Raw genomic sequence first — 14,200 nt, forward strand, 5'->3', positions numbered from 1 at the left:
GAATAGAACACACAACCATTTATAGAAGGCCTTCGGTGGGCTGTGTGCAAAGGCCCCAGGTAGCAGGCTCTATGCTCCCATATTAGAGACAGGGAAGTGGGGGTCAGAGAGGGTCAGAGGGGGAAAAGTCTCTTATTACCCAAGTTCGCTAATATTAGTAAGAGGATGACTTGGGATTTGAACCTGGGACAGCGTGACTCCAAATCTATGGCCTTTCCAAAGCCAAGTTATAAAGATGCACAGCAAAGTTTGTGGATCAAATGATTTAGCGAGTGCAAGATTTAAAAATCAATGAATAAGTGATCAAATCGGCTAGGGAAAGAATGGATGGGCGAATGAAGAAGAGATAAAAAGATGAAACAACAAGCTTATTTATTAAACATTCACTGTGTGCCAGACTCTTAGGGGTCTTATAGTCTAGCGGGGGAACCAGATCCCGTCTGCTGAGAGACGGGGAGTGGACCTGATCCATTGGGAACTCACGTGTGGACCTCCCTTGTCTGGGGGACCTGGAAGGCTTTCACCATTTGAGCCGAAATCTGGGGGTGGTGAAGCTGTGGTGCTAGCCAGGCAAGGAGGCTGGAGAAAGGGGTGCCCAACGTTAGAAGGCCCAGACTTAACCCAGGAGCCCGACTCCTTGGGAAAACTAAAGGAATTGAGGATGGTGGAAAGGAGTGGGGCAGGGAGTATGGATAGGCAAGAGGGGTGGAAAGGGAGTTGGGGCCAGACACAGAAAGGCCTTTTGCTAAGGATTGAGGATGCTGTCCTGGAGACAATGGGAAGCGATGGGGGTGGGTTGGTGGGGGAGGCAGATGGGTGGCATAAACAGGCGGTCTTGGCTGCCCTGAGGGTCGTTGGGCTGGGTGACCCTCCTCTCCTTGACTGCCACTTCAAGTGTATAATGAAACAATAATGTCTCACTTCCGGGACTCTGTGTGTGTGTCTGCCTCCTTGTAGGCTTTGCTCAGTAAGTACTGAAAAGGCCACTCTCCACCTGACTTGACCTCCTTCTGTGTCTCCTCCCAGGGGCCCTCTCCTGCCTAAGAACACCATGCATGCAGGTGAGCTGTGGTCTCGGGGAGGGGCTGGAGTAGGGTGGGGGGATTAGGGAGGCCGCCCAGCAGTCAGCCTGCTGGCCTGAGGCAAGGCTGTGCTTTGGATGAGGATCTCAGGGTCTCTTCTCTGTAGCCTGCCCCCCTTCGAACAGGCACACTTTTAGGGGGTGTGGGCAGCTCTGCCAAGGCTGCTCTGGGAACATCGGGCCATAGCCATTTGCAGGGTAGTTTTAGCAAGTTGGGGGTCGGCTGGAAGTAGTATGACCAATAAGGTGGCTCCTCCTCCCCTTTGTCTACCCTCAGGCGGGAGAGTTCCTCCTCTGTCTGTATTTGTGGACTTCCGACCGTGCACTTGGCACAGTGCTCGGTGCCAGGGGTGCCCCGGGGTCTAAGATTTGCAGTTTTTGCCCGCGAGGAGTTCATGTCTGGCAGGGGCTGGACCACTAACTGAGTCATTGGAATGAAGTGCATTGAATATTTTGTCGGGTAGGATGGGGCTGGACAGGTGGGCTGGGCATGGTCATGCAGAACCTTGTAAATGACACAGGGACCTCATTTTTTTAACTTTAATTTTATTTTTTAAAATATATTTTATTGAGTTTTTACAGAGAGGAAGAGAGATGGATAGAAAGCTAGAAACACTGATGAGAGAGAAACATGAACCAGCTACCTCTTGCACACACCCTACTGGTGATGTGCCCATAACCAAGGTACATGCCCTTAACAGGAATCGAACTTGCGACCTTTCTGTCTGCAGGCTGATGCTCTATCCACTGAGCCAAACTGGTTTCGGCCAGGGACCTCATTTTAAAGAGAGTGGGGGTCCTTGGGAAGATTGTAACAGGGGAGGCATGGCTGAATTCGCCTTCTCTCTCTCTCTCAGGAACACTGCAGGGAGCTCAACAGTCAGCTGTCAGATTGAAGGGGGCAGTGGCATTGACAGACATCTAGAAAGGCATGGCTCTGAGTCAGAGGGCCAGTCCGGTCCTCTGTGAAGACCTAAAGAAGACATCCAGTTTCAACTCCACCGGGGCCCCCAGTTTAGGCTCTAGCACTACCCCTGGGCCAAACCCAAACACAGACCTTGTTCCTGCCTTGAGTCTACCCCCGAGTCCTGGTGTGGCTCTTGTTCCAGACCTTCATCCAGTTCTGAGTCCTGTCTCCAAGGAGGCCCCGGGCCTCCTGTCTGATAGCAGCCCCAGACCTGATGAGAGCGGGGCCGTGGCTCCAGCCACCCTCCAGACCACCACTTCACCTTCTGGTGAGGCCCTGGGCCTGGAGCTGAATCACATGTCGAGGCCTGACTCACAGGGGGCCTTACATCCAGCCGCACAGCCCATTCTGAGCCCTGACTCTGCCGAGGCCCAGGGTCTGAGCTCTGACAACCACCCTGGGCTGAACCCTGAGGAGGCCCTCAAGCCCAACTCAAGCAAGCCTTTTGAGTTGGGTCAGAATAACGCCAATCCTTCCGGGTCTGAATCCAACCCATTTTTAAGGACCTTTTCCAGAGAAACCATCGTTCTGGGCCACTGCCTCTCCAGGCCATGCTCCAAAGCGCTCCTTATCCCAGCCTCAGGCTCTGTGGAGTCCCCCTCCAATCACCGGCTCAGCGTGGGCTCCAAGACCGTCTCCAAGCTGGACCTGAAAGGGGCTCCCGGTTCCTGTGGGAACCGAAGCCCCGGCACCAACGAGACCGTCTCTTGGGTTTCTCAGGACATCGCGGGGACTGTTTCAAAAGGAGCCTTTGGTGCCACCTGGAGCACGAGTTCCAAGACAAACATCAACGTGGCTTTAAATAGCAATTCCAGGTCTGACTTGAACATGACCATCACGCAGGCCTCCTGCTTGACCCTGATTCCTGGCTTCCAGGATGACATCAGCCTGCGCTCCAGCACCCACAGGCCCCACTCGGCCGTCTCTCCAAACTCGTGCATGACCCTGATAATGGGCTCCAAGGAGACTCTGAGCCTGAGCTCCAGCCTCATCTTCAGCGACACGTCCACCCTGACCCTGAGCAGCCAGCAGGAGGATTCGGAGGACAACACCGTCCACACCATGCCCCTGGAGGAAAGGCAAAGCTGGAGCGAGATGGCCAACTCGGAGATGAGCCGGTTCCCCCGGGTGTTCCCCACCTGCAACACCGCAGACAGGGGCACCGCAGCCTTCCACCCCGCCCCTGAGCGTGAGTACGGCCAGGGTGACACCCCGAGAGGAGGCACTGTCCCGGGAGAACCTTGTGGGGCGGGGACGGGGGAGACGGAGGGGAAGGGGAGAGCATTTAGTGGGTAACATGCAACACATTCATTATTCCCAGGAGACTGGTGCTCAGCCTCCGCTGGTTGGGTGACTTGGGACAGGCTACTCAGTCTCTCTGAAGTTCAGTTCCCTCAACTTTACTCATCTCCACAGGACAATACTTGTATTATATCCAAATTACAAGTCGACTAACTTTACCTTCCTTTCCAAATGTATGCCTCTTTCTTTCTTGATCAATTTCAGACCTGGCTGTTCGGGTCAATATTTTTCACTTTTCTTTGTTCATCAACATTTGACCAAGGGAGCAGGCAGGCTCAGCTCAACTCTATTGAGTTTTGAGGCTCCTCCCTGAGCAAAGCCTTGGGGTTCTACCTGGAACCTGCGATCACTCTGACATGCGGGTGTTCTGTAAATTAATCTCCTGGCAGTTTTTGATGATGTAAAGATTTTTCTCTCATTTATTTATATTTTTTCTCTCATTTATTTATATCAAATATATATATTTAAATATCCCTCTATTAACTTTTGGTTGAGAATGTTTTTTGTTGTTGTTTTTTTAAGTTATATTTTATTGACTTTTTACAGAGAGGAAGAGAGAGGGATAGAGAGTTAGAAACATCAATGAGAGAGAATCATCGATCAGCTGCCTCTTCCACATCCCCTACTGGGGATGTGCCCGCAACCAAGGCACATGCCCTTGACAGGAATCGAACCTGGGACCCTTCAGTCTGCAGGCTCTATCCACCGAGCCAAACCACTTTTGGTTATATCAAATATTTTTGTTTGTTCATGGACCAATACCATATTGCAATGAAAAAAGAAAATGACCATGGCTTTGTAAATATGCATTCATATCTGGTAGGGTAAGAATGCCTCTTAAAAGTTTTCAAAACTGCTGGGACCGGTTTGGCTCAGTGGATAGAGCGTTGACCTGGGGACTGAAAGGTCCCGGGTTCGATTCCGGTCAGGGGCATGTACCTTGGTTGCAGGCGCATCCCCAGTAGGGGGTGTGCAAGAGGCAGCTGATCGATGATTCTCTCTCATCGATGTTTCTGACTCTCTATCCCTCTCTCTTCCTCTCTGTGAAAAATCAATAAAATATATATTTTTTTAAAAAGTTTTCAAAACTATTCTGAGGACAACAGCATCCAAACTGTGCCCTGAAGTCTGTTAGTAAGCTCTCATTCTTCCATATACATTTTAGAGTATTTTTGTCTAAGTCTAGGTCCTCAAAAAATCTTGCTGTCATTTTTATTGGAATGCTACTAATTTATCTATCAGAGTTTTCCTTTATATAGGATACTAGAGGCCCAGGGCACAAAATTTGTGCACTTGAGGGGGGGCGGTGTCCCACAGGGGAGGCAGGAAGTCTGTCACCAAGAGAAAGAGGAGGAAATCTGGGACTGACCAAACAGCAGGTATCGTTTTAATTATAAAATGTGATAATGATTGAAAAGAGAGAGTACAGTGATGCACAAGAGGGTCGCAGTGGGTCCCCTGTTAGCCTGGAGGTCAAGGGGAGCCTCTTTGAGAAGTGACAAACTTAGGCCTGAAAGGCAGGCAGGAGACCTGGGTGAGGGGGTGAGGCAGTGGGTTGGCCCAGGCAGAGGAAGATGCCTGCGCAAAGGCCCTGGGCAGGAAGCGTGTCTGGGCCTGGGAGCCTGTGGCCAGTGTGGCCAGAGCATGGGGAGTGAGGGGAGAGCAGCGGGGCAGGGCCCGGACAGGGAGGGAGGCTGACCTGGCAGGGCCCTGACAAGGATGCTCAGTGAAATGAGGTACCACCGACAGGTTTTAGGGAAGGGAGCTCAGTCTGGCTGCTGGGGGAGTTGGGATCGGAGAAGCCCAGGTGGGGAGGAGAGATGGGACTATGGCACCCTCGGTACACTGTATCTTCCTACCCTCTTCTCTTCTATGACATGCAGGAGCCTTCGACGAAGACACCTCATGCCTGGTGAACGGACCAGGGGAGAGAGAGGATGGCAACAAAATGACTCTGGTATGCTTCCTGCCCAACCAGCAGTGGACTTCCTGGGATGCCCCTTCCTGCCCCAGCCCCCACTCTCCAGCCCCAGCCCCAACATCCCCTATTTCTCCCCGGCTCCTCTCTTCTCCATGTGCTCATCACCATCTTACGCAAAGTGTGCTTTGCTTTTCCATCTTCTTTCTTGTTAGTCTCTCCCTCTATAATGTTCCCCCTGGGAATCGGGGATTTCTTTCTGTCTTCTTCACATCTGTTTTCCCAGGGCACTGTCTGGCACACCATAGGTGCTCAATAAGATTTCTAAGCAACTGAATGCATTGTGAGAGTCTCTAAAGGAGATAGAAAGGCTGGACACAGGCCGGACCTAGGTCTTGGCCATGCAACAGGCCTCGGGAGGCCAGAGAAAGCATCTAAAAGTCTAAGCAACCGTCTCACAGGCTGACTGTCCAATCGGTAGCTATGACGTGCACTGACCACCAAGGGGCAGATGCTCAGCGCAGGAGCTGCAGAGCTGCAGTGACTTGGCAGCTGTGGTTCTCAGGTGATGCATCTGGAAACAGAGAGGAGGGAGCCTGATTCCAGGGTGTGTCACCCAAGAACTGCCCTCTTGCAAACCAGAACCCCTCAGGGAAGGTCAGAGAGCAGGTTTTGACCCAATCCCCGCAGGCCAGGCCAAGGGAACCCACCAGTGCACAAATCCATGCACCGGGCCTCTAGTATTACATAATATATGCACAGCCCTGAGCACAGTCCCTGCCCAGAAAGGGTTTATTACTGCAACCACTCAACACATTTAACTGAGTCCCTACTATGTGCTAGGCACTGTTTCAAGCACCAGAGATTCAATAGTGAAGTGACATTCTAGTTTGGGGAGACAGGTAGACCCTCCTTCTAGTTCTGCACATGGCTATCTCTTGTCATTCAGAACTCGGCTCAAATATTATCTCCTCTGAGAGGCCTTCCCTGACCGTTCATTCTGAATGAGCCATCTCTCATTCTTGCAGTTGAAGTTATCAACCTCTGTAAAACAAACCACCCCAAAATTTAGTGGTTTAAAAGTTCACTCTGGCAGCCAGGGAAGTAAGGATGGAAAGGGCCCAATTTCTCATGATTCTAAAATCTGACTGGGCTTAGCAGGTGGTTCTTCCACCCTGCATGGTATAGACTGAGATCACCGGAGGGGTGGGGGGTTGCAGGGCTGGAACATCCAAAATGACCCCATGTTCCAGTGTCTCTCTCCACGTGGTGTCCTCACTCCATGGCAGCTGGGTTCCAGAGTTGCCGGTTCCTTTAAGGGTTAGGCCAGGAACTGCACAGCATCGCCTCCATAGCATTCTGTTGGTCCAAACAAGTGGTGAGATGAACCCAGATTCAAGGGCCAGCTGTCCTGTTGGTAGGAGTGGGAAAGAGCTTGTGGGATCTTTAACCCACCAGACTGTCCATCTGGTTGCTTTGCTTCGCTTCCTTTTATTATATGAAGTTATTTTATCTCATGTTTTCTTTCTTCTGCTTTAAGATAAGGAGAATGAATAGATTAATTGGACATTGGTTAATGTAGTCCCTCTCTCAGGTAACAGAATACCTTAATCTGACTAGGACGTGCCCTTAAGAGGGTAGATAGCAGAGGCCCTTACGAGGTATTACTGCCCCTGAGTGGCTCAGTTGGTTGAGCATCATCTAATGCATCAGGAGGCCGCATTGGAAGCAACGAGTTCCTGGTCAGGGCACATGCCCGGGGTGCAGGCTCCAGCAGGGGGCATGCAGGAGGCAGTTGATGAATGTTTCTCTCTCACAGATGTTTCTCTCACTCTCTGAAATAAATAAAAGCATGTTTTATAAAAAGAGGTATTACTCACGGTGAGATTTCAGCTTGAGATAATGGGACCCTTCCTGTCCGTCCCCCCAGCTGCGACCTCTGCTCCCTTAGTTGACTGGTAAGGGGGGAGAGTTAAGCAGTTCCTCATATCTGTCCTCCCCCAAATGCTGTTCTTCAAGGATTATCCACACCCTCCTGCTGCCACCTTCTCAAATCTCACCCTGCCCCCCAGAAGTCCCCCATGTGGTGTCTCATTTCCCTGGAGCGATGCCAGGGGCTGGCAGCTGGGGAGGAGCGGCTGGCATGCCTGCAGGGACAGGCCGGGTGGCTAAGGCAGGGGTAGGGACGGGACAGCCCCTGGAAGCTGGGCTCAGTGTGGCTCTCACCCCCTGGCTTTGCCCTCTGCTGCCCCCGAGGTCGAGAATGCCGTCGCCCTCCAGAAGAGCCAGGATGTGCCAGAAGGCGAAGGAGAGAAGAAGACCATGATGAAGAAGATGATGGTGTGGGAGCCGCATCCGATCCGTGGCATTGGGGTGGGGAGGGAGCAGAAGTCCGGAGTCCACCCGCTGAGGAGATGGGGGCTGAGGTGGTGAGGGGACCGATGGGGAGGCAGGAACGTGGGCTTGAGTCCCAGCTGCACCTTTAGCTGCCCTCTGCCTGTCTAGAGGGAGCTCAGGCAAGCCATTCCCCTTCTCTGAGCCTCCCTCTTCTCATCCCGATCACACTCGAGTCACTGCCTGTTGGGAGGACACATCCAATGGTTAGTTCCCTGGAAACACGATATGCCCGGGAGCAGTTAGTATTTAATACCAGCAACTCCTTCTGGTGGGCAGGCGATTTCCTGGTCATTTTGCAAAATGCAAACACTTCTCAGTTATCCACAGAACGGACTGGGTGGGGATAACCACGGAGGTTTCCAAAATTGCATTTAGCTTTGGGCCTCTTAAAGAGAGAAAACATCCTTGCCCTTGGTACCTTCGTTTAACCGGCATTAATTTCACACCTACTGTGTGCCGGTGCTAGATCAAAAGTGAGACCATCTCTCTTTTTTTTTTTTTTTTTAAATATATTTTATTGATTTTGTACAGAGAGGAAGGGAGAGAGATAGAGAGTTAGAAACATCGATGAGAGAGAGAGTCATCGACCAGCTGCCTCTTGCACACCCCCTACTGGGGATATGCCTGCAACCAAGGTACATGCCCTTGACCGGAATCGAACCCGGGACCTTTCAGTCCCCAAGCCGACGCTCTATCCATTGAGCCAAACCGGTCTCAGCAACCATCTCTCTTTTTTAAAAAAAATATATTTTTATTGATTTTTTACAGAGAGGAAGGGAAAGAGATAGAGAGCCAGAACCGTCGATGAGAGAGAAACACCGACCAGCTGCCTCCTGCACACCCCCCACCGGGGATGTGCCCACAACCAACTTACATGCCCCTGACCGGAATCGAACCTGGGACCCCTCAGTCCGCAGACCGATGCTCTACCACTGAGCCAAACTGGTTTCGGCAGACCATCTCTTTAGTATATGTGCTGCCGAAGCGAGCACAAGGGAGACCATTTCTAAAGGAACTCAACTGGATTTCTTTCGGGAGCCCTTCGCTGTGTTTTTGGTTTGGGCCAGTCCATGATTTAAATACACCTCCCCATAATGAGGCTTCAGAAACAGGACTCTCTCTCTCTCTCTCTCTCTCTCTCTCTCTCTCTCTTAAAAAATATATATTTTATTGATTTTTTTTTACCGAGGAAGAGAGGGATAGAGAGTTAGAAACATTGATGAGAGAGAATCATTGATCAGCTGCCTCTTGCACACCCCCTACTGGGGATGTGCCCACAACCAAGGTACATGCCTTTGACTGGAATTGAACTGAGGACCTTTCAGTCCGCAGGCTGACGCTCTATCCACTGAGCCAAACTGGTTTCGGTCAGAAACAGGTCTTGCTGAGCCCCCATGCTTGTGGCTAAGTGGATTTCTGGGTGCAGCTGGTTGGAGCGCAGGTGTTTTTGGTGGCATTGAACTGCGCGCTCAGGGAAGTGAGCAGGCTCCCCTCACGGGAGGTCTATGGGAATGGAGGCAGGGAGCTCTGCCCAGGCGAGGGGCTCTCCGCCGGCTCCTTGTAGCAGGGTGGCCGCGGCCCTGTGGTCTTCAGCGGCCTGCCCCCTCATCGGCCTAACTGTAGTCCCTGGTCCAGAGACAGATCCAGGAGGAGCCGCTGGATTCCCTCTCCAGCTCCGTCCGCCAGCAGGCCATGGAGACCCTGACGCAGCTGAGGTGTCCACACCCCTCCCCATCCCCCACGCCCTTCTTCCCATGGGCTCTGCCTCTCTCTTTTGGGGCCTCTCTGCCATGCCCCAACCTCACTCCCATGTCTTCTCCTCTCCCCTTGCCCGGTCCCTCCTCCCCAGCCTCATCTCACCCTTTGTGGGTCTGAATCTCAGGCCCAGCCCTACACCTCCATCATCCAGCCCTGCCTTCCCAGCCCCAGCCTCTGGCCACCGACCCCTCCCACCCTCCATGCCTTTGCTCTCTGACTCCTCACCAGCCACACCCAGCCGGCCCTGGGTGTTCGGGAGCGGTCCGAGCTGGTGAACACGTGCGTGCGGAGTGTGTTCTCGCTGCCCTCTGTGCAGGCCATGCAGGAGAAGGATGAGGCCAAGGCCGAGAGCATACAGGTGAGCAGGGCCCTCCCCAGCAGGCCCTCCCCAGCAGGCCGTGGGCTGCCCAGGGCCCTCAGAGTGAGGCACGTTCCAGGCGATGAGGAAGTCCACCTCCTGTTTGAAGGCAGGGCCTCGGGCAGTGTGCTGACCCTCTCTTGGCCTGAGAGGGATGTTTGGTGAATGAATAGGGATCAACCCCTCCTCTGGAGTGTTCGGTCCACTTCTGGGCCTGGCCCTGCCTGCCTGCCTGCCCTATGAGAGGGATGTGGGCAGACGCTGGCCTGGCCAGAGGAGGCAGAAGGAGTTGAGAGGAGAAAAGATAGACACAGAGACAGTAAAGCAACAAACAGACTGTCAAATTACAGCGGGGAGGGTGGGGAGATATGGGGGAAATAAGAGATGAACAGAAGGACTTGTATGCATGCATATAAGCATAACCAATGGACGCAAAACTCTGGGGAGAGAGGGCATGTATGGGAGTGGGGCGGGGTGGGGGGGGGCGCGCAATGGTAAGATATGTACACAAAAATACCTTAATAAAAAAAATAAAAATAAAAATAAAGACTTGAGAGGAGGAGGGCTGAGGACTGGGCCACGACGAAGAAGACTGGGCTGAGGCCTGGAGAAGTAGAAGCTCCAGGCGCTCATTCCCACGAGCCTCTTTGTGCCTCTGCAGGGCCGTCCTAGGAGGCGTGGGCAGAGGTGACGCTCAGGGCAGGAGGTAGGGCCAGTGGGGGAAGTTAAGGAAAGGTGTTTCAGCTCAGGGTAAGGCACATTCATTCATCCTTTCGTTCATCTAATACTAACCGAGGGCCTACTCCTGAAGTGCAGGGGTGAGATTCAGCAGGGGCAAGGGTAGGGGGGAGATACACATGATCAGGGAATCTTACAATTAATGCAAAATTACAGCACCAGCAAATGTTGCAAGAAAGAAGTACTTGGTGCTATAAGAGTCCAGAATGGGGGAACCTGGCCTAGATGGGGGTCAGGGGTCATGGTGCTGGAGCTGAGGCTAAAGAAGAGCTAATTAGCCAAAGGGAATGCGGCTGGCACACCAGGCAGAAGGAACAGCCTAGGCAGAGGCCTGAGGACAGAGAGAACATGTGTCTGCAAGGGAGACACAGTGTGGCTGGAGCCCCGAGGGCCAGGCTAGCGTTCTGGGAAACAATGCAGAGAGCTGAGGGAGCCAGACCAGGTGGCAGTAGGAGGGCTCCAGGTGGCTAATTGGGGGGTTTGGACAGGTAGGCGGAAAAGAGAGCAGTCCCTTTGTGTTACCAGCCCCAGCCAGCAGAGGTCAGCACTACACAGTGATAGGTGGCAGATGAGAAGGAAGTAGGAGGAAGTTGTCGAATGAGGTTTGCTTAGTGGTTGCGTTGTAACCAGGAACAATGACAACATGAGAGGCAGACACGGTGACTTGGCAGGACAAGGGAAGACAGGGGGGAGAGGGCCTTCCCAGCGCTGCTCGAATCCACTGCTCAGCCTTGTGCATGTATAATGCACGCACTTACTAAAACAATTCCGGGGCTGTGGTGCGGCTGACAGAGGAGCCGCCTGGGCAGGGTAGACTAGATGGTCCCTGAAGAGACGACTTGGAAAACCTACTTAGGTCTAGGACTAGCAATTAAAAGAAGAATCAGAGACAGTGGTAAAGTTTATCTTACAGCTCTAGAGCATTTTCCCACCCACCCCTTATTTGTTGCTTACCTGGCCTATAGTAGATTCTCAGTAAATGTTGGGTTTCTGCTTTCTCCCCCTTTAAGGTAAGAGTAGATGGATAATAATTATCAATCTGTGTGTGTGTGTGTGTGTGTGTGTGTGTGTGTGTGTGTTTTTAATAATTTTACTTGTTCTTTTCTAATTCAGATACCTTTTTTTTCCCTTGTCTAATACTTCCAGAACTATGCTCAATAGGAGTTGTGAAAGTGGGCACTCTTTTTTTTTTTTTAAATATATTTTTATTGATTTTTTACATAGAGGAAGAGAAAGGGATAGAGAGTTAGAAACATCGATGAGAGAGAGTCATTGATCAGCTGCCTCTTGCACACCCCCTACTGGGGATGTGCCCACAACCAAGGTACATGCCCTTGACCAGAATCGAAACGGGGACCTTTCTGTCCGCAGGCCGACGCTCTATCCACGAGGCAAACCGGTTTCGGCTAATTATCAATTTGTTGATAAGGAAACTGTAACCCATGGAGGGGAAGGAATGTGTGCAATATCATACATCAAGTTAGTCTCAGAGGAGGGACCAGAGAGCAGCTTTTCTACCCCCCCTCTGTACCCCCCCCCCCAAACACACACAGGGGTTGCCCGGGGCTGGGGTCTGCATGTCGTCCTTGTTCAGTGGCCTCCTCGTGGCTTGGTCCTCCTCCTGTCCACAGATACTCTACCGCCAGACCGTGGATGCCCTACAGACACTGCTCAACGCTCTCTTTGTTGAGGACCCCACTCCTGCTGGGCTGAAGAGCATTTTGGAGGTGTGGGGACAGGGAGGAGAGGAGGAAGCAGAATTGGTTCAGGAGGGGGAGTGTGTGTGTGTGTGTGTGGGGGCCTAGATCCAGAAGGAGTGATTTGACTTCCGGCTGTCATCTTGTGCCAATGTTCTGCCTCCCTGTCTTTTACAGCCCATCCCAGACTCCTGCCCTTCACCCTCTCCCCATCTCTCATACTCCTGCTGCAGCCGCTCCCATCTCTCATATTCCTGCTGCTGCCTCTATGATTGCCCATCTTTCTCTTTCATCCTCATGTCTCTCCGTCTTTCATCTCTCTCCTCATTGGTCTGCCAGCCTCATTCTCAGCTTCTGAGCCCATGAGTCCCTAAGCTTTAAGAAGAGGAGAACTGTGGGGAGTGGTCTTTTTCTTTTTCTTTTTTTAATTTTTTTATCCTCACTTGAGGTTATTTTTCCATTGATTTTTAGAGCGAGAGGAATAGAGAGAACTATCAATGTGAGAGAAACACATCAATTGGTTGCCTCCTGCACGTGCCCCAACCAGGGCCTGGGCCGAAAGGAGTCTGCAACTGCAGTACGTGCCCTTGACTGGAATCGAACCTGGGACCCTTTGGTCCTCAGGCCGATGCTCTGTCCACTGAGGCTAGGGCGGGAGTGGTCTTTCTGCCCTCCCCAGTAGCGGGTCAGTGGAGGCTGGCCGCTGGCCTGTAGCTCTGGGTCTTGCCCTTGTCCTCACAGCCCCTGGCGCCCTGGATGAACTCGGGAAAGGCCCATGAACGAGCACGCGCCGTGAACAGCAATGTCTCTTTGTTGAACCATACGCTTCTCACCCTGCCTTTCTTTGTGAGTGTCCGCTGGGAGGCGGGGGGTGGCGCCCACTTCTGGGGAGAGTCCTCCCAGCTCTGGGGGTGCCTGTGCATCTGTCCAGAGATTCCCGGGTGACCCTGACCACCCTCCGAGGGCTCTGCCCTCAGGGACAGGTATTCCAGCTGCGTTCACCATTTGCTGTATAGCATTATTGAACCTATCAGACTCCGTCCCTAAGATTCCAACGCAAACAGATGTCTTCGGGATTCCCTGCGCTGGGGCTTCTGCTGGGGAGACTCATCCTTCGCATCGGGGACCCTGAGGAGGACATCGGCCGGGAGGCTCTGGATGGCATCGCCGTCCTCTACACCATCCTGGAGCTCCAGAAACGTAAGCCTGGAGCCTCTCCGAAGCAAGGCTTCTGCGCAGGCACTGGGCCAGGGACTCGCCACTGGTGGGAGGTCGTGGAGACCAGCCAAGGGCCTGAGGGGGTCTGCAGAGGCACAAACACAGTCCCCGCAGGACCAGGGGGCAAAGGCTGCACACAAACCTGTTTTTGTGCTTTTCCTCATCCTCCCATGTTTAATTGGCAACTCGCTTTCACATTCCCATGGCACCATAGATACTCAGGCATGAGAGCCCTAATATCTTGTTTCCTGGCCTGTCTTTCCCCATTGAGGGCAGGGCAAGGCTGTGTCTGGTTCACCACTGAATCCCCAAGGGCCGGCACATGATGGGTGCTTTGTGACTATTCACTGAATGAACAGAAAACAGACTCTATCTTAGAATTGGGAGTGGTTGAAACCTGTTGGTGGAGAATATCTCTGGATTCAACCTCAGGGAGCTAGAGAGGTGGTATGGGCTGGCACAGGTGCCCCGATGGCACAGTACCACCTGTTCCTTGCATCCTTCTTTTTGCCATAGTCCCAACATTGCTCCAAACCAAGGGACCTGGGCGCACGGTTTAAACGTCCCTGGCTCCAGAGGCGGAGTAACCGAGGTACAAGATCAGCTCCAGCCCTTCCTAGCTGTGTGACTGTCTAGGCCTAGATTTCCTCATCCGTAAAAAAAGGGTGCAATAGGATATACCTCACAAGATTTTTGAAAGCTCAAACGAGATCATATATGTAAGAGTGCCAGCTTAGTGCCACACATAGACATTTGTCAAATAGTT

General features: G+C 52.4%; 1 protein-coding gene across 1 annotated transcript in view; it reads left to right on the forward strand.

The window, feature by feature from the left end:
- Positions 1 to 2,012: 2,012 nt before the first annotated feature.
- The window catches only part of MROH7 (maestro heat like repeat family member 7), a gene marked incomplete at both ends in the record, with an annotated part of 35,072 nt that continues 22,884 nt past the window's right edge, over positions 2,013 to 14,200 (forward strand). The window contains 8 exons of the mRNA XM_084871286.1: positions 2,013 to 3,237; positions 5,234 to 5,307; positions 7,525 to 7,608; positions 9,301 to 9,380; positions 9,652 to 9,781; positions 12,151 to 12,246; positions 12,958 to 13,062; positions 13,281 to 13,416. Coding sequence (XP_084727412.1) covers positions 2,013 to 3,237; positions 5,234 to 5,307; positions 7,525 to 7,608; positions 9,301 to 9,380; positions 9,652 to 9,781; positions 12,151 to 12,246; positions 12,958 to 13,062; positions 13,281 to 13,416 — 1,930 coding nt within the window. The remainder of the gene's footprint in view (positions 3,238 to 5,233; positions 5,308 to 7,524; positions 7,609 to 9,300; positions 9,381 to 9,651; positions 9,782 to 12,150; positions 12,247 to 12,957; positions 13,063 to 13,280; positions 13,417 to 14,200) is intronic.

Source organism: Pipistrellus hanaki, assembly GCF_964339955.1.
Source record: "Pipistrellus hanaki genome assembly, chromosome: 2".
Taxonomy (NCBI): domain Eukaryota; kingdom Metazoa; phylum Chordata; class Mammalia; order Chiroptera; family Vespertilionidae; genus Pipistrellus; species Pipistrellus hanaki.